This window comes from Watersipora subatra, chromosome 9 (genome assembly GCF_963576615.1).
Source record: "Watersipora subatra chromosome 9, tzWatSuba1.1, whole genome shotgun sequence".
Lineage (NCBI taxonomy): Eukaryota > Metazoa > Bryozoa > Gymnolaemata > Cheilostomatida > Watersiporidae > Watersipora > Watersipora subatra.
This window is the reverse complement of record NC_088716.1, coordinates 25,480,274-25,500,543: the sequence shown is the minus strand read 5'-3', so window position 1 is coordinate 25,500,543 and position 20,270 is coordinate 25,480,274. Positions and strand designations below refer to the sequence as shown.

Sequence of the window (20,270 nt, the reverse complement as noted above, 5' to 3'; positions counted from 1 at the left end):
AGAAAAGTTATTAATAATTAAAGCCAAACAAACCAAAAGTTTATTAAGCTTATAACTTGTATTGTAATCCCTAGATTTCTAGAATGTACCCCCAGGGGTACTTCTACACCAGGTTCGGAACTCATGCTTTAGTTGATATCAGCTATTGCATTCAAGTTGCAGCATTACACGTCTTTATTCTGTCAGTCTCTTTGCAACTATAGATGTCATAATCATACATTCACTTGATTTGAGCGTTTCAATTGTGACCAAATTTTATCGATTTTAATTTTGAAACATCCCAGCGATCAGATAACCTCAAACATCAAAAACAATCACAAATCATAGAAAAGTAAAAATACCTTCTGATAGAATTCACTAAAATATTGCTCAAGTTCATTTTTAAGTCATACAAAATCGAAGAACCAAAGGAGTTGTCACACCATAGGTTCTATTTTTAGAAAGTCATACCCGTGACAGTCTCAGGTGGTCCCTGAACCCACAAAAGTAAAACTGGCCTCAAGTTGACAAATGATAAGTTATAGCTAACACAAAAGAGTGATATGGCCTTCTGTGCATGGGTATAAAACATTTATTGTATGAGCGAAAAACTGTCATGAATTTTTCCTGCTCAGTTAATCTGCCATAAGACGTCAAAAAAGCAAAATAATGCTAGCATTCCATTCATTATGAGAATGCCAACTGTGAAATAGTTGCTGTGAGATATCATACACATAGGAATTGAACCAGTGGACACGGGTTTTGCAGTCAAGCACATGACCAGCTGCACCATTGGACTACTTTGCAATAACAAGGGATAATTATATACATAATGATTACACATAGTAATCATACATCTTCCAGCAACATGTGACAGACACAGTGTAATAAAAGTACAATAGTACAGATGACAAAGCCCAATACAAAACAACAAACGCGGCTGTGCTGGCAAATTGCCAGGGCTGACTCTCTGTTACACACAATGTTAATTTTTGTTGTTTTTGTCATCTGACATCAAATGATTGAATGAATCTTTTAAGCATTGTCAAAGCAGTCTGTAAATATACTTTGATACTGATGATCTGGTTTTAAAGAGCTGCTACAGTATGTAGTTATCTGTTTCTTCCTTTATCTTAACCTACATGTACATGCATACAAACATTATTAGAGTATTTACTTTAATAAGAGCCATTTCCATCCACCTGTCTGAAGCCACGCTAAAAACATGGTAAAAAAGATTGCAGTGTCCTAAAATCAAACCACAAAAGCTCAGCTTTCAGCGAAGCACACTACCATCTTCACCACACAACAATCTTTCCAAACTAAGAATAAGTTTGTACATAATTATTACACATGACAACCTTTCACGAGGGGCTGCCAAAGTGCTAGTACATGTTCTTGGTGAACAATCGGTATACCGGTTACCATTTCAGTCTACGAAGCTGATAGTTGAGTGTACAAATACAATTAATATTTGCTTAATCAGCTTAATCCTTTTATCCAACATCCAATCATGGCTTCAGACAGACAGACAGACAGACAGGTGGCCGTTTTCATAATACAAATTATCAATTTATCATACTTTACTGTAATTGCTTACTACACAGTTTAAAAAAGATTGCAATGGTGTCTATAAAGACCGTCTGTATTAGATTTTTCGAGTTTTCACAGGTAGAAATAAACCAATCTATTATCTTTGCTTATTGGCTAGCCAACAATGCCAATGTCAAGACTTAGCGCTTTTCTGACTGGCAGAAACAGTCAAACCAGGCTCTGCGTCCAAAGGCTAAGCTACCTGGCCAGTTGACCATTTGACCATTTCTGGATATACAGTGAAACTCGGATAACTCGCCCTCGGATAGCTCAAACACATGACTAACTCGAACCGATTTGTTTGGTCCGTTCCCATGCAATGATGAATTGATTTAGATAACTCGACCTTAACTTCGTTTACTCGAACAGGTTTTTGCCCAACGGCTACCGAGACGATGTTATCACTTTAGAATATCGTTTTATTTCAAGCCATAGATATAAACATCAACTTTTAGGAGTTCTTAGGCGTCATTATTACTACTATCGGCAAAATGTTTTCATTAACGACTTTTCTAAAGGTTTGCAAAAAGTCAAATTTTACCAAACATCCGCTTGGAGATAGCATTTCGAAAGCAAAGAAAAATGAGGTAACCTTCAGATAAACTTAAAGAAAAATCGGAAAAAAAAGGTTTTTGTTAAAACGCTCAAAAGAAAAATAAGTCTCTTTTTCTGAGCGCTTCAACCTCGATCAAGTTTGCCAATTTTAATCTGAAAACGTCATAGCAGTCACATCGCCTAAAACAAACAAACAAATCTCTAGTAATAGAAAAATATTTATGCTTTCTGATAAAAATTGTTGAAACATTACATGAGAGGCACCTTAACTTGCAACGAGCAATCAATGATTTTGATTTATTTATACTATGTATATGTACTGGTAAATACAAGCACTTGTGACAATGTTCTCATAACTTGAAGCCTCTGATAACTCGAACAATTTCTTTCGGTCCCATGAAGGTCGAGTTAGCCGAGTTTTGCTGTATATGTCAATGTAGGTGATCTAATCTATATTTGTGTAGTTCAGACCACCCACAATGCCTACTAGTAGTAGGAAGCTTAAAAAAGCTAAAACCACACACTGGAATGAGAACTTCCCCATTTGTGTCAAGGAACTGGGTGACACTTGTGAAATGTAGCAGATCTATTTTGAAGGTCAAAACAGTGGTCTTTCCTTGAATTATAAAGAAATTTATCATCAACTATATGTTACCTATAAATAACTTTTAGCAATTAGAGTTTTTCATGTACAATAAACTAGCTATTCTCAAGGTATTCATCTTTTTCAATGTAACTTTGCCTCATAACCACAATTTATTTTCACTGGCAGCTTGAAAACCTTAGACATCAGGTGAGGCAAATGGTGACTCACTCCTGGAAAGCCGCTGAAAGTTTTTTTTTAAATGCCAAACTCATTGACTTGCACCAAGCTCAGTGGCTTGTCCAACATTTTAGAGCTGGCCATACTCTTCAAGATTGTATCTTGAAGAGTATGTATTGTATTGTATTTGTATTCTATTGTATTTTTCAGCCTGAATACCTAATTGATGCCTAACTAGATGTTCAGTAAAACTGCTTTCAAATGCTCGTCTCCGTGAGGCTACAAATTCGATGTACATACGAGACATTTGGTCTCCAGTCATGATCTTCTCTTAACAAAAGTCAATGTATATGTACATACTTGTACATATATGTGCATGTACATAAATGTGCATGTCAATGTACATGATTATACTGTCATGAACATAACTGTATAACATACAATCATGTGCATGACTGTACATTATGCAGTCATTTTTCATGGTTTATTATGAGATGAACATAGCTGTCTGCACAAAATAGTTGTTTTGCAGTATTAATTGCTGCAGATTTAAATGTTTTTTTGACACACTCTTAATTATTCTTTGCTTTAATAAAGGAAGTCGGCTTGTGGTCATGAATGGAAATCTGCTGACTCTGCAGGTTGAAAATGGCGACTCAGCTATAATGTAATATTTTATATTACATATAATATATACAATGTATATACATATACATCTTGAGATTATAAACTCATAAGTTTGTTTTAGCCTGAAAGGCGATGTTGCTTAAAACAGAGTTCATATGGGATAAGACATAGTCAAGTGTTACACGATATGATTAAATATAGTCAAGCGTTACAGTATATGATCAGATATAATCAAATGTTACAGTATACGATAAGACATAGTCAAGTGTTACATCATACGATGAGATATAGTCAAGTGTTACAGTCTATGATGAGATCAAATCAAGTGTACAGTATATGAAGAGACATAGACAAGTGTTACAGTATATGTTAAGAAATAGTCAAGTGTTACCGTGTATGATGAGATATAATCAAGTGTGACAGTATATGATGAGACAAAGTCAAGTGTTACAGTATATGAAGAGACATAGTCAAGTGTTGCAGTATATATATCTGTATGTGAGGAGATAAAGGCATGTGTTACAGTATCTGATAATACACAGCCAGCCTATATCGCATCTTATAACTGCTAAAGCTGTATTTAACTGATTTATTTTACAGTGATTGCTAACATTAATGCTTAGCCACTGCCAATGCACAAACTATTTCAATGAATAACTATTTAATTAAAATTATCAAGCAGTTATGAATCTCTAAGTACTGCATGACGGTTAAATTTGTCATTTTATATTGTAAATCGGTTGTGTTCATCTTGTAATGAACCCATGCATATTATCACAAGATAAAATAAAAAGTAACCATGAAAAGAAAATATCAGATGAAAAGTGTCAAAGCATATTTGGATGCATAATGGATGTTGATTAGTGTTAACAAAATAATATGGTATCTTCACACAACGTAAATCAAATAGTTGTTATGGTTTGATAATCAACTGTTCTTAGATGACATGCTAATGGTTAGGATTCATCTGAATAATCAACTACCCAGTCAGGTCGTTCACTTTCATTCATTTACAGAATTAAGTAGCCAGAAGGGTTGTTCACCTTCTCGGTAGACAATATGACAAAAATTAAATCCAATGATTTCGAAGCAGCTTTCGTATATGCTACCGTCTTCTTTGTTGAAATGATAGCAGTAATTGCATCCACGTCTAGATTCGGCTTCCCTCTTTACCTTGCTGTTACCTGCAAAAAGATTTAACTCCTAAATAGTGATGCAAACTTAATAGAAATCTAAATTAAAATGTAAAAACTAAAATCATGATTTCAAGTATTAAAAAAAGCTAGCTGATAATATGTAGAAGTATTATTATTGGAAGCAATTAAACTGCAAACTATAACTATAAAAGAAAAAAAAGATTAATTATAAAAAGTAGAACCGAGTTAAGTCATTATAAAGTACTGAATGAGTATGACAAAAATCAAGCCATGTGATTGCGAAGCAGCTTTCGTATAAGCCATCGCCTACTACAGGGAAAACTAGCAGTATTCGCAATCATATCTATCAAGTCCATCTTTGGCTTGCCTCTTTACCTTACCATTATCTGCAAAAAGATTTAACTCTTAAATAGTGAAGCAAACTTAATAGAAATCTAAATTAGAATTTAGAAACTAAAATCATGATTTCAAGTATTAAAAATAACTAGCCGACAATATGGAGAATTATTATTATTGGAAGCGTTTAAGCTGCATAACCATGAGAAGGAGAAACTTTAAGAAAAAGAAAAAAGATTGATTATAAAAAATTAGAACCAGGTTAAATCATTAAAAAAGTACTGAATGAGACAACAGTGTAATATAAGGCTGACAATACAATACAGGCGAGAGTAGTCATCACCCAAAAGGCACAAATGCAAGATACTTACCAGCTGATGCAGAACTTGTTACGACCATCCACCGGTAGCCATTGGTACACTCTTTATGGGCTCCATCAGGTATGAAACTAGTGTCCTCAATCTTTCCAGGTAAAATTTGAACTTCATTCTCTACTGAGCCGTCGACCTGAATTGCTCCGTGGTTGGAATTATAGAGAAAAGACTCAAACCCTTGATAAGAGTTTGAATTGGTTCCTACAGGAATCACGTAACAAACCTTGTTCCCTGGTGCCCTGATGATATGAATTCCCTGTAAAAGAGACTGATTACTTAATACGCGTTGAAAGAAGTGTATGAGAAGCCGGTGTAGTATATAATCAATGGCTTATTTAATGTTTACTATTGTTATTATATTAAACCTAGTCACTCTTTGATTAGAATATTACATTGAGACACACTCAACTATATAATTCCTGCTTTTTGAAACTATCTAATGTAAGTTTCCTATTATTATGATATCATTTATCTTCATTCATGCTAAAATCTATGGTTTTTCTACTTGAAGCCTGATAGTTATTTCACTGCTTTGTTAAACAACTTTGTTATCTTTATAAAGATACCTAAATTATTGCACTGACTTTTGACAACAGTGAGATAAGTAATGATAATAATTATAACAATAACTATATGCTATAATAACATAATAATAACAACAATTATAATAATGACATTAATAATAACATGTTTGAAAGAGCCCATCAGGTTTATACTTTTCACATGACTTTTTATGTATTTTCAGACACAAAGAAGAGTATTGCAGAACATAAATATCAAACTAAAGACAACACAACAATTAACTCTGTATTTGATTGCATGAAGTGTGTAGGCTGCTACTTTGAATGTTGGTGATTGCCATCTTTAGTGCTGTTAGCATGATACGTTAACAATGTTAACACGATATGTTAACACTGTTAACACTATGAAAGTACTTTGCTACCACGCTGAAAGAAAATGTTTTTTATTCCATAGGTCAAATGTTGAAACATAAACCAATTAAAAAAACTATTTACACAAAGCGCATGACATGAAAGAATAATATTTGGTTCACAATTAAATCTTGCAATGACATCAAAATCTTTTAGTCAAGATAATCACACCTTTTCATCAATGTTCTCGTAAAGGTCATGCAATCTAGTCTACTCTCTTTTACGTTGTAGGATTTGGCCATTGATAGCTAATCGAGTGATGCGCTACCTAGCGAAGTTGTTAACAAGTAAGTCATTAATGTTTCGAACTCGAGAGAGAGAGCAACAAACGATATGTTCATACCAATGTTCTTGTCATAAAGGGGCATTGTAGTTCGGCCGTAGCTTGTACATAAGTTGTAAAGAATTTCGGCTAACATTTTAAATAATCTAATGAAACCTTCGGTGATTGGACAAAAAAACATAAGCTGATAAATTGTGTACCACAATTTCGTACCTGTAAATCGGTCTACGCCTCAAACGGTCTACGTTTATTACAGAAACATTCGCATAAGTTCGATTACAAGTAAACTGTAATCTTCGTAGACTGTAAACTGTCGTAGACTGGTGAAATGAGCACGGTTTTCTCATGAAATACGCACTGCTAAATAGTTCTACTATCCGTCGCATGACTTTATAAGTGTATCGTAGGCCGGTCTTAACTTTTATTAAACCAAACTTTTCAAGCGTTTTATGGCGATTGTCGACCAAATTAATCTGTCTATTTGTGTATAATCCGATCAGATGGGTAAGTTTTAAGATACTGTCGACAATTTACAAAAACTTGGTAACATATTTAAATGGGCTTATACATGTTTTGTATCGTTATTATAATTTAACGACTTTACAAAACAATAGTTAAATTTGTTGATGAGATTTCGAAACAAGAGTTTGCGGCGTTGTTGATGAGTAATTTTCGTAAGTTGTGTGCGCATGCATTTATTATAAAAACTCTCAAAATTCACTCCGTTCGTTTGGTCGTTGGAAAATATAACATCCTATAATTAATAAAATGTTATAACAAACATAATAATATATATTATAAATACAATACATATCATTATAATTTATGAAAAGTGTTCTAAAGAACAATCTTTTAGGAAAATAAATGTTTTATAGGGCTAAAGATCTTTCAGGGTTTTTGTTCTCATTTTTAACAGGATAGTTACAGGTTTACAAATTGTTTCAACTTACTTGATGTGAACAGATTGCATACAACATCTAGCAACTACTTTGAAAATATCATTGCTATCTGCTTTAACACTTTTCCACCTAATATCTGTTCCCTTAGCGGAGAAAGGTATTTTAAACACTATAATTTTCATGTTAAATTATTTATTTGATTTTAATGGCTAAATGTTGCCTTTTTTGTTTTATGATTGTTGTATGTCATAATCTGTTAAATATTTCTATTTGAAGTGAAATTACTGCCAAGAACTTTAAATATCAATATACATCAAATGATTGATCTTAATTAAAAACTTACCTTGTTAAAGTCATCAACTTCGAAAGAGCCATCAGCTCCCTTGTAGTAAGCAACTCTTGAGTTCCTGTCATAACTAATGTGTTCTTCTATCTGACAAAAGTAGCACTTCACTTAGAATAAAGTTTCAGAAGTATTTGCACTCTAAATAGTTGTTACAACATGTAACTTAATTTATGCTTAGTTTTGGTATGAAATACTGAGATTGTGAAGTCATATTGTACATCTTTAAAGTATTGTTTACCTCTTTACTTCCAGAAGTTACTGTCACATCAGCTTCTATGTTTACAGCTGCAGACTTTTGCTTGGACTGGCACATAGCTTGGTCATAAATGGACAAGTAGATCAGACCACCCACTGTGCCAACTAATAGAAAACTTAGTACTAGTAAAGCCACACCTGGGAAGGGAAACTTGCTCTTCTGTGGCGCCATCTAAAGACAATATGCATGTGCTTATTCCTTCAGCTCACAAATCGATACCATTATTCTACTTAAAAAGTTTTTGTGACAAAGAAACAAATACATACATTTAAACATATTGAATTTATTTTCTAAATTTCAAAGAATATTGTTGGCTTCATTAGTTTTCACTTGCAAATCTATTTTTCATCATACATAAATAAGTTTGTTGAAAAGAAACCTCTGCACACGTATTAACAAACATAACAAACATGAAGCAATATTATAACAACTTTATTATTTATATTTAAACACTACGCAAACAGCACGTAACAAAACTTTTACTGTGGAAGGCTAAAACCGGAGGCTTTACGCTGATTATTTTTGATGTGATAAACCATTTATTTTATTGGTTAACTGTTGCCCTTTTCTGATTGCTCTGCAAACTAGTTTGGCAAACACTTCTGTTTGAAACAAAAGTATTGCCAATAAAATATTATATGAATACTTACTAAGCTTTTTTCACCATCCATTCTGCAGGCTGTTTACTACAAAACTGACCAGTGATCAGATGGCCTACAATTTTATACTCTTGGAAGACTCAACCACATTGGCTCTACTATATATCACATGGTAATACTGGATAATGATGTATGCTCATTATGCTTCTTGGTATCTCATCCGATTGGCTGGAGCTTACGTCAGGTTTTACTGAGAGTCTTCTTCTCTTAACAAGCAAATTAAGTCATTAGTAGGTATTTTTAATTCACTGTGTATATAAATCAGAGACATCTACACAACCATAGTAGTTGACCGAAAAACATCAAATAAGTAGCCCTTACCTCAATATGCAAGTCAAAGTTATTAAAGTAATAAAAATAACTTTTTTATGATTCAGAGAACCTTAAAAGGAAAAATCTTTTTTCTACAAGTTCATCGGGAAGAAATCTGCCGAACACCTCAACCAGACAGCTCTGTCTGTCCGACTTTTGAGAGTACTTTTTTAAACACTAATAAAATTGGTCATGACAGAACTACATCCTACCAGAATAACTCTCCAACCTATACAGACACGAGTAGTCATAAAGGGGCGTTTGAAGTATGTACACATGAAATACAATACACTAACATTGGTGGTATGATAGAATCTTATTTGAGAAAAAAGACTCAATAAGCAAATAGCCTAAGACATTGCAAAATGTACTCTAATAAGTGTTAATTTTGTGTATTATGCAGGAGTGAGATACATGGGTATACAACTTTAAAAATTCTTTTCAGTCTGAATTCATTTGAGAGTCAGACTCTCAAATGAATCAGAGTCAGACCCGTCTGCCATGATATGGAGTTTCAAAGTTGAAATAGTAAATGTTGTAATGTCCAATAAGAATTAATTTTCTGTCCAAAGAAATTTTTATTACTCAGGCAATGTCGGACATTCAGCAAAAAAAATCTATATATATGTATATATATAAATATATATATATTGATAAGAGTGTGAAGATATATAAATCATAAATATGCATTGATCTATATATACATAAATATATATAAATTGATACACATAAATATGTATTCATAAAAATACATATACAAATATATATACTGGTATGTTTGTATATATTATTAATATGAAAATATATATATATGTATATAGATATATATCTATATATAGAGGTATATATATATCTATATATATATAAAGGTATATATATATATATATATAGGCCTATATATATATATATATATATATTTATATATATATATATATATATATAATAGATAAGTGGTCAGGCCTACTGCTAACAGCACCCTACGCTCTAACTAATCTAGTTAGTTATATATATACATATATATATATATATATATATAATATATATATATATATACATACATATATATAAATAGATATATATATATATATATATACAGTAGTATAAAAAGTTTGAATATCTACGTACTTATTTTTGTATGTCTATCTATTGCAATGACTACACCATAGCCAGCAGAAAAAGCAGTAAATTTTATCCCACTAGAATAGAAGAATAGAAAGTTGAAGATGTAAGAACAACAGTACCATCTAACATACATATAATTAGATCTATAGATGATACAAATAAACCTATCCACAACCTGAACATAAAACTATAAACTTTGTCTCAAGTTAGAGATGAACTTTCACAAATTGTTAGCTGATTTTTTCAGAAAGCATGGATTTATTTTTATCATTTGAGATTGTTTTTGATTTTTGAGGTGATCTGACTGCAAAGATTTCAAGAGTAAAATTGACAAAACTTCATTGCAATTAAAACCCTCAGAAGAAAAGTTCATGCGAAATGAGGTGACTAGTTGATATCATTGCTTTACTTGATACCAGCTATTATGTTCAAGTTGCAGTACTACAAGTCTCTATTCTGTCAGTCTCTTGCAACTATAGATGTCATAATCACACTTTTGCTTGGTCTGAGAGTTTTAACTGCAACCAAATTTTATCGATTTTAATCTCTCACTATAATATACTTTGGGATACTATGATATAATTTGTATTAACATCTTTAATTTTCATACAAAAACTAAAACTGCTAGTAAATATTGTGAGTTGGGTTCAATAGAATGTAACAAGATTACCACTAGTGAAAGGTCAGAGCTGTTAGTAAAATCCCTGATCACCAGGAGGTAAACTCTCAGCCTATCACTTGTAGGGTGTAACTAATAAGCACCTGGACGTTATGTCATGACACAAAGCTCTGCCAGCTAGATGTTATGTCACAACACAAAGACTAGCTCAACGTTATGTCATGACACAAAGCTCTACCAGTTAGAAGTTATGTCGTGACACAAAGCTCTACCCGCTAGAGGTTATGTCACAACACAAAGACCAGCTCAACGTTATGTCATGACACAAAGCTCGGCCAGCTAGACGTTATGCCATGGCACAAAGCTTCACCCGCTGAGCCGGCTCTGTCTTCTTGCAATCATAATAAGCATTGTATCATTCATGCTTAAGTTTGTCTGAATGGCGAAACTGGTTGGCTTGAAAGTGATACCAATAGTAGCTATAGGCCTATAGTAGTGGGTTCAGCAAATTTATGTATAAATAAAGCCAAATAAACCAAAAATTTATCAAGCTTATTTCTTGTAGTGTACTCCCTAGATTTCTAAAATACAAACCCCCAGAGGTACTTATACCCCAGGTTTGGAATTTCTGCTTTAGTTGATATCAGCTATTGCGTTCAAGTTGCAGCATTACTCGTCTTTATTCTGTCCGTCCATTTGCAACTATAGATGTCATAATCACACTTTCGCTTGATTTGAGCGTTTTAATTGCGACCAAAGTTTATCGATTTTAATCATGAAACATCCCAGCGATCAGATAACCTCAAACATCAAAAACAATCACAAATAATAAAAAAGTAATAATACCTTCTGATAGAATTCACTAAAATGTTGTGCAAGTTCATCTTTAAGTCATGCAAAATCGAAGAACCAGAGGAGTTGTCACACCATAGGTTCTATTTTTAGAAAGTCATACCCGTGACAGTCTCAGGTGGTGCTCGAACCTACAAAGAGTAAAACGGGCCTTATATTGACAAAGGATAAGTTATAGCTAACACATAAGAGTGATTTTACATTCTTTGCGTAGGTATAAAATATTTATTTTATGAGCAATAATCTCTCACAAGATCTTCCTGTTCACTTAATCTGCCATTAACCGTCAAAAAGTCAGAATAATGCTGGCATTCCATTCCTTATGACAAAGCCAACTGTGAAATATATGTTGTGAGATGTCATTTAATTGAACTGTTTGTCTACATTTTATGGCTTCAGCTAGTGGACTCCCGCATACCAATCAGGAAATATAGCTGGGTTTTTCTAAGGCAACTGGCTCTTTAAAGTGCGGTTGAATTCCACACATACTACAGAAAATATGTATTAGGGATTTCAGTCTTACAAGTACCTATAAAGATGGAGTTATCTTCTACATGAAGCTTCCAGCAACATGGTAGTACAGACAGTGTCGTGATAACATTTACTATAATAATTATAGGGACCGTGTTCCAAAGCCATGCTAAAAACATTAGGAAAACAGACTATCTCACACAGGAATTGAACCATAGGACACGAGTTTTGCAGTCAAGCACATGACCAGCTGAGCCATTGGACTACTTTGCAATAACAAGGAATGACTATATACATAATGATAACACATAGTAATCATACATCTTCCAGCAACATGTGACAGACACAGTGTGATAAAATTACAATTCATCGTTTTTTTGATGTCATCAAGTCGTTTGCACATGCGTTTGTTCACGAAAAAGCCGCTATATTTGTAGAAAACGATCGTTTTTCTTTCATTAACAAGTACTTTTAGGTGTTGCTTTGACCCTGTAATAAAAAAGTTGCAAACAAAAACATCGTTTTCTTAATATCATTGCAAAAGCTTCGTGTTTTTAACGATAAAATTATCTATAAAGATGGCCGACAATGATAAAATGACTTCACAAAAAAACGAAGGATAGTACAGATGACCATGCCCAATGTAAAAATAACAAGCGCTGGTTGTGCTGGCAAATTGCCAGGGTTGATTATCTGTTAGACACAATGTTATTTTTTGTTGTTTTTTTGTCATTTGAGATCGAATGATTGAATGAATCTTTGAAGTATTGTAAGGCAGCCTGTAAATATACTTGAGATTGATGATCTGGTTTTGAAGAGCTGCTACAGTATGCAGTCAACTGTTTCTTTCTTTATCTTAGCCTGCATGTACATGCATACAAACACTACTGTAATATTTACTTTAATAAGAGCCATTTCCATCCACCTCTGTGAAGCCACTCTAAAACATTGTAAAAAAAATTGCAGTGTCCTAAAATCAAACCACAATGTTAAGCTTTCAGCAGAGCACACTACCATCTTCACCACACAACAACCTTTCCAAACTAAGAATAAGTATGTACATAGTTATTACACATGACAACCTTTCATGAGGCATGGGGCTGCCAAAGTGCTAGTACATGTTCTTGGTGAACAATTAGTATACCGGTTACCATTTCAGTCTACCAAGCTGATAGTTGAGTGTACAAATACAATTACTGTTTCCTGAATCAGCTTAATCCTTTTACCCAACATCCAATCATGGCTTTGGACAGACGGACAGACAAACAGACAGATGGCTCTTTTCATAATTCAAATTATCAATTTAACGTGCTTTAGTGTAAATGCTTACTACACAGCTTAGAAAATTGCAATGGTGTCTATAAGACCATCAGTATTAGATTATTCGAGTTTTTACAGGTAGAATTGAACCAATCTATTATCTTCGCTTATTGGCTAGCCAACAATGCCAATGTCAAGACTTAGCGCTTTTCTGTGGCAGAAACAGTCAAACCAAGCCCTGCGTCCAAAGGCTAAGCTACCTGGTCAGTTGACCATTTGACCATTTCTGGATATATATGTCAATGTAGGTGATCTATTTTATATTCGTGTAGTTCAGACCACCCACAATGCCTACTAGTAGTAGGAAGCTTAAAAAGCTAAAGCCACACGCTGAAAGGAGAACTTCCCCATTTGTGTCAAAGAAATGGGTGACACTTGCAAATTGTAGCAGGCCTATATTGAAGGTCAAAAACAGTGGTCTTTCCTCTAAATTTAAAGAAATTTATCATCAACTATGTGTTACCCATAAATAGCTTTTAGCAATTAGATTTTTTCATGTACAATAAACTAGCTATTCTGAAGGCATTCATCTTTTCCAATGTAGTTTGCCTCATAACCACGATTTATTTTCACTGGCAGCTTGAAAACCTTAGACATCAAGTGAGGCAAATGGTGACTCACTCCTGGAAGGCTGCTGAAAGTTTTTTCTTATATGCCAAACCCATTGACTTGCACCAAGCTCAGTGGCATGTCCAAAATTTTAGAGCTGGCCATACTCTTCAAAATGGTATTTTTCAGCCTTAAGTCATGTTGCAAGTGTTTACATTTGCAACATGACTTAAACATCTACATCTTCACCTCACATTGGACTTTGCAGGGAACCTTGCAAACTTTCCTATGTTTGAAGCCCACTTTTATGTTAGAAAGTCCAACTGGATGTTCAGTAAAAGTGCTTTCAAACGTTCGACTCCGTGAGGCTACGTATTCCACGTATATACGAGACATTTATACTTCAGTCACGACCTTCTCTTAACAAATGTCAATCTATATGTACATACCTGTACATATATGTACATGTACATAAATGTGCATGTCAATGTACATGATTATACAGTCATGAACATAACTGTACAACATACAATCATGTACATGACTGTACAAGGTGCAGTCATGTATCATGGTTTATTATAAGGTGAACATAGCTGTCTGCACAAAATAGTCATTTTGCAGTATTAATGGCTGCAGATTACAAAAAGATTACAAACACTCTTATTTATTCTTTGCTTTAAATAAGGAAGTCGGTTTGTGCATTTTTTGGTCATGAATGGCAATTTCTGACTATGCATGTTGACAATGGCCATTCAGCTATAATATAATATATCATATATGTAGGTATATAAATAAATATATAAATATAAATGATATTTAGTATGTTTATATAACAAATATATATAATATGTATATATAGCTTATATAAATATATTATATATACGTTATATATACATCATGAGATTATACACTCAAAAGATTGTTTTAGCCTGAAAGGCGATGTTGTTGCTTAAAAACAGAGTTCAGATGGGATAAGACATAGTCAAGTGTTACAGTATATGATTATATATAGTCAAGCATTACGGTGTATGAGAAGATATATACCTACTCAAATGTTACAGTATATGATAAGATTTAGTCAAGTGTTACATTATATGATCAGATATAATCAAGTATTACAGTATATGATAAGAAATAGTCAAGTGTTACAGTATGTGATGAGATAAAGTCAAGTGTTACAGTATATGATAATACACCGCCAATTTTTACTGCATCTGATAACATCTTCGGCTGTATTCAACTGATTTATTTCACAGTGATTACGAGCATTAATGCTTAGCTTCTGCCAATGCACAAAACATTACAATGAATAACTATTTATTTAAAATTATCAAACAGTTATGAAACTCTAATTACTGCATGACAGTTAAATTTGTCATTTTATATTGTAGACCAGTCAAGTTTGTCTTGTAATGAGCCCATGCATATTATCACAAGTTGAAATAAAAGTTAACAATTAAAAGAAAATATCAGATGAAAAGTGTCAAAGCATATTTGGATGCATAATTGATGCTGATTAGTGTTAACAAAATAATATGGTATCTTCATACATCTTCTTACAACATATCTTCTTACAACAGATCTTCCCCATGACGTAAATCAAATAGTTTAGTTGTTATGGGTTGATAGTTGATGTATATGTAAAATCAGCTACCCAGTAGGGTCGTTCACCTTCTCGGTAGAGTTTATAGCAAAAATCAAATTCGGCGATTTCGAAGCAGCTTTCGTATAAGCTACCGTCTTCTTTGTTGAAATGATAGCAGTATTTGCATCCAGTATCAACTTCATCTTCGGCTTCCCTCTTTACCTTGCCGTTATCTGCAAAATGATTTATAAAAAGATTGTAACTCCTAAATAGTGATGCAAACTTAATAGAAATCTAAATTAAAATGAAAAAACTAAAATCATGATTTCAAGTATTAAAAAACTAGCTGATAATATGGAGAATTATTATTGTTGAAAGCAATTAAGCTGCATAACTTTAAAAAAAACTTTGATTATGAAAAAGTAGAACCGGGTTAAGTCATTAAAAAAGTAATGAATGAGATAAAAGTGTAATATAAGGCTGACAATACAATACAGGTGAGAGTAGTCATTACCCAAAAGGCCCGAATGCAAGGTACTTACCAGCTGATGCAGAACTTGTTACGACCATCCACCGGTAGCCATTGGTACACTCTTCATGGGCTCCATCAGGTATGAAACTGGTATCCTCAATCATTCCAGATAAAATTTGAACTTCATTCTCTACTGAGCCGTCAACCTGAACCGCTCCGTGGTTGGAATTTTTGAGAAAAGACTCAAATCCTTGATGAGAGTTTGAATTGGCTCCTACAGGAATCACGTAACAAACCTTGTTCCCTGGTGCCCTGATGATATGAACTCCCTATACAAAAGACTGAATACTTAATATGTGTTAAAAGAAGTGTATGAGAAGTCAGTGAAGTATATAGTCAATGGCTAATTTAATGTTAACTAGTCACTCATTGATTAGAATATAACATCGAGACACACTCTACTTTATAATTCCTGTTTTTCAAAATTATCTAATTTAATTTTCCTATTATTTATGATATCATTTATCTTCATTCATACTAAAATTTATGGTTTTTTTACTTGAAGCCTGATAGTTAACTTACTACATTGTTAACCAACTTTGTTATCTTTATAAAGAATACTTACGTTAATGCACTGACTTTTGACAAAAGTGAAATAAGTAATGATGATAAATATTACAATAACTTTACACTATCTTTACACTTAATTTTGCCACTTCACAATAACCGATTGCCATCTTTTGTGCTGTTAGCACAATATTTTAACAGTGTTAACACTATGAAAGTACCTTGGTACCATGTTGAAAGAAAATTTTTTTTATTTTGTAGGTCAATTGTTAAAACACAAACAAATTAAAAAAAACATTTACACAAAGAGCATGACAGGAAAAGATAATATTTGGTTCACAATTAAATCTTGCAATGACACGAAAATCTTTTAGTCAAGATAATCACAACTTTTCATCAAGGTTCTTAGTTTTTGAGTATTTTTAAATTAATTTTTTTAATTTAAAGCATCCTATATTTTAATGAATTATAGGATTAAATAAAATATAAATGAAGTATTTTAATAAAATGTATGTAGCCTCCATTATGTATAAATATAATATGAGTCCTATTATATTTTATACTAGAAATTTCAAATTCCACAAATCCTATATTTTAATAAAAATATAGGATTTTATATTTCATATTATATATAAAATTCTATATTTAATAAACTGTTATAATAAACATAATAATATATATTATAAATACAATATATTATTTTTTTTATGAAAAGTATTCTAAAGTAAAAGCTTTTAGAAAAATAAACATTTTATAGGTCTCATAGTCTTTCATGGTTTGTGTCCTCATTTTTAACAGGACAGTTACAGGTTTTTAATTCATCTCAACTTACTTGATGTGAAAAAATTGCATACAATACCTAGCAACCATTTTGAAAATATCATTGCTAACTGCTTTAGCACTTTTTCACCTAATATCTGTTTTCTGAGCAAAAAAGGTACTTTAAATTAAGTTAAATTATTTATTTGATTCGAGTGGCTGATTGTTGCCTTTTTTGTTTTATGATTGTTCTATAGCATAATCTGTAAAAGATTTTTAATTGAAGTGAAATTACTGCCAATAAAGTTACATATCAATATAATTATATCAGATGATTGATCGCAATTAAAAACTTACCTTGCTAAAGTCATCAACTTCGAAAGAGCCATCTGCTCCCCTGTGGTAAGCAACTTTTGAGTTCTGGTTGTAACTGATGTGTTCTTCTTTCTGACAAAAGTAGCACTTCATTTAAAATAAAGTTTCAGAAGCATTTGCAATCTAAATAGTTGTTACAACATGTAACTTAATCTATGCTTAGTTTTGGTGTGAAATACTGAGATTGTGAAGTCATATTGTACATCTTAAAAGTATTGATTACCTCATTGTTTCCAGATGTTACTGTCACATCAGCTTCTATGTCTACAGTTTTAGCCTTTTGCTGAGGCTGGCAAGTAGCTTGGCCATGGATAGATAAGTAGATCAGACCACCCACTGTGCCAGTTAGTAGAAAACTTACTACTAGCAAAGCCAATCCTTGGAAGGGAAACTTGCTCCTCTGTGACGACATCTAAAGACAATATGCATGTGCTTATTTCTTCAGCTCACAAATCGATACCATTATTCTACTTTAAAACACATAAATTACATAATTTTTTATTATAATTATATTTCAATACGTTAGAGTTTTGGCTTTCGAATGAGCCATTGTTTGACATGGTGAGACAGACATTAGTTGGTGTTTGTAAGATTTCCCTGGAGCTGTACCGAATAAATGTTCAATGGTTTAGGCTCGACAATTATGATGACACAATTTTCATGTTCTATATTTAACGTTTATATTTATCAACTACGATAATGACGCTAGTGGTAGGCAAAAGTAGGGCAACTCCGGAGAACCAATGAAGATGACAAAAGAATCAGTGTCATTAGCTCTCCATGTACAGATTATTTCTATAATAAATAACTCAGCTTCCAAGCACCAAACTATCTTTCCTCGAAGATATTATGCACTAGCCTTCCCTTTTTGTGATGTTGAGGGGCACAACTGAGATTAATTAATGTCAAGCAATGGGTGATCTCGCGAAAGTGTGATTGACATATAGTCCTATGGCCCAGCAACTGTAGGCCACAATTTGATCAATGTGATTTCACTACCTTTATCAATAACAGTACACTTATTGAAGCATAATTAATTAACCCAGAACATGTGTTTGTATTGGCGTTAGCACGATCCTGGGCATTATTGGATATTTAGAATCCTAGTTTATTATTATCACTCTCTGGGTTTAACAGCACCGGTTGTCACAAAAAAGCGCAGTTTCGATGGCAGTGAAACGGATTGACTACCTAAGGCTAAATATGAATTATGATATCTATTGTGGGAACCACAACCGAGTGTCTTTATATTGCAGGCCACACTTTTGACAACCTGTTTTCATAGTACTATTATTCTTTTTGTATTAAATATAGGCTCATTCGAATGCCAAGACTGACGTATTGATTTATATAATAGAAAAATTCTATAATTAATGTGCTTTAAAAGTTTTTTGTGACAAGAAAACAAATAAATACACTTAAACGCATTGAAGTTATTTACAAATTTTTCTAAAACTAATGTTGGCTTCATTAGTTTTCACTTACAAATATATTTTTCATAATACACAGGTATGTTTAAAATGAAACTCTGCACACGTATTCTCAATCATAACAAACATGAGGCTATATCATAACAACTTTATTATTTACATTTCAACACTACGCGAACAGTATGTAACAAAACCTTTACTGTGGAAGGCTAAAATCCGAGGCTTTGCGCTGAATATTTCTGATGTGCTGAACCAATTCTTTGATTGGTTAGCTACCTGCTGTTTTTTGATTGTCTTGCAAAATAATTTGGTAAACATTCTGTTTGAGATAAAACTATTGCCAATAAAATAGTATATGAATACTCACTAAGATTTTTTCACCATCCATCCTGCAGGCTGTTTACCACAAAACTGACCGGTGATCAGATGGCTTACAATTTTATACTCCAGGAAGACTCAACCAGATTGGCTGTACTATATATCACGTGTTAATGATTACTGGTTAATGATGTATGCTTATTATGCTTCTTGGAATCTCATCCGATTGGCTTGAGCTTACGCCAAGTTTTACTGAGAGTCTTATTCTCTTGTCAAGCGCATTAACTCATTAGTAGGTATTTGTAATTCACTGTGTATATAAATCAGAGACTTCTACACAACTGAAAAAATTCAAATAAGTAGCCCTTACCTCATTAAGCCAGTTAAATTATTAGAGTAATATAAATAATTTTTTTATATGATTCAAAGTTCATTAGCAACACAAATCTTTTTCTCTCTAAGTTCATCAGTAAGATGTCTGCCGAACACCTCAATCAGACAGCTCTCTCTGTCAGAATTTTGATAGTGCTTTTTTGAACACTTATAAAATTGGTCATGACAGAACTACATCCTGGCGGAATAACTCTTCAACTTATGCAGACATGAGTCGTCATAAAGGGGTATTTGAACTATGTACACACGAAATACAATACACAAACAGTGGTGGCATGATAGAATCTCAGTTAAAAAAAAACTCAATAAGCGAATAGCCTAAGGCATTGCAAAATGTATTCTGATAAGTATTTATATTGTGTATTGT

At 32.9% G+C, this 20,270-nt stretch overlaps 1 protein-coding gene and 1 long non-coding RNA gene across 3 annotated transcripts in view; both read right to left on the bottom strand.

Moving 5' to 3' along the window:
- The window catches only part of LOC137403662 (uncharacterized), a 109,719-nt gene extending 100,924 nt beyond the window's left edge, over positions 1 to 8,795 (bottom strand). The window contains exons 1-2 of one of the 2 annotated variants that reach the window (XM_068089656.1): positions 8,751 to 8,777; positions 8,238 to 8,271 (exon numbers count right to left, since the gene is read on the bottom strand). In XM_068089656.1, the coding sequence (XP_067945757.1) occupies positions 8,238 to 8,271; positions 8,751 to 8,771 (55 nt within the window). In that variant the 5' untranslated portion in view covers positions 8,772 to 8,777. Of the gene's footprint in view, positions 1 to 8,237; positions 8,272 to 8,750 lie in introns of both variants that reach the window. The other variant, XM_068089655.1, reaches the window with a different exon arrangement.
- Positions 8,796 to 17,743: 8,948 nt separating this feature from the next.
- Positions 17,744 to 19,634, bottom strand: LOC137403664 (uncharacterized). The gene is made up of 3 exons (XR_010979600.1): positions 19,560 to 19,634; positions 17,986 to 18,174; positions 17,744 to 17,834 (listed from the first exon to the last, which is right to left on the bottom strand). It is a non-coding gene; the product is annotated as an uncharacterized lncRNA (long non-coding RNA).
- Between the last annotated feature and the right edge of the window lie 636 nt (positions 19,635 to 20,270).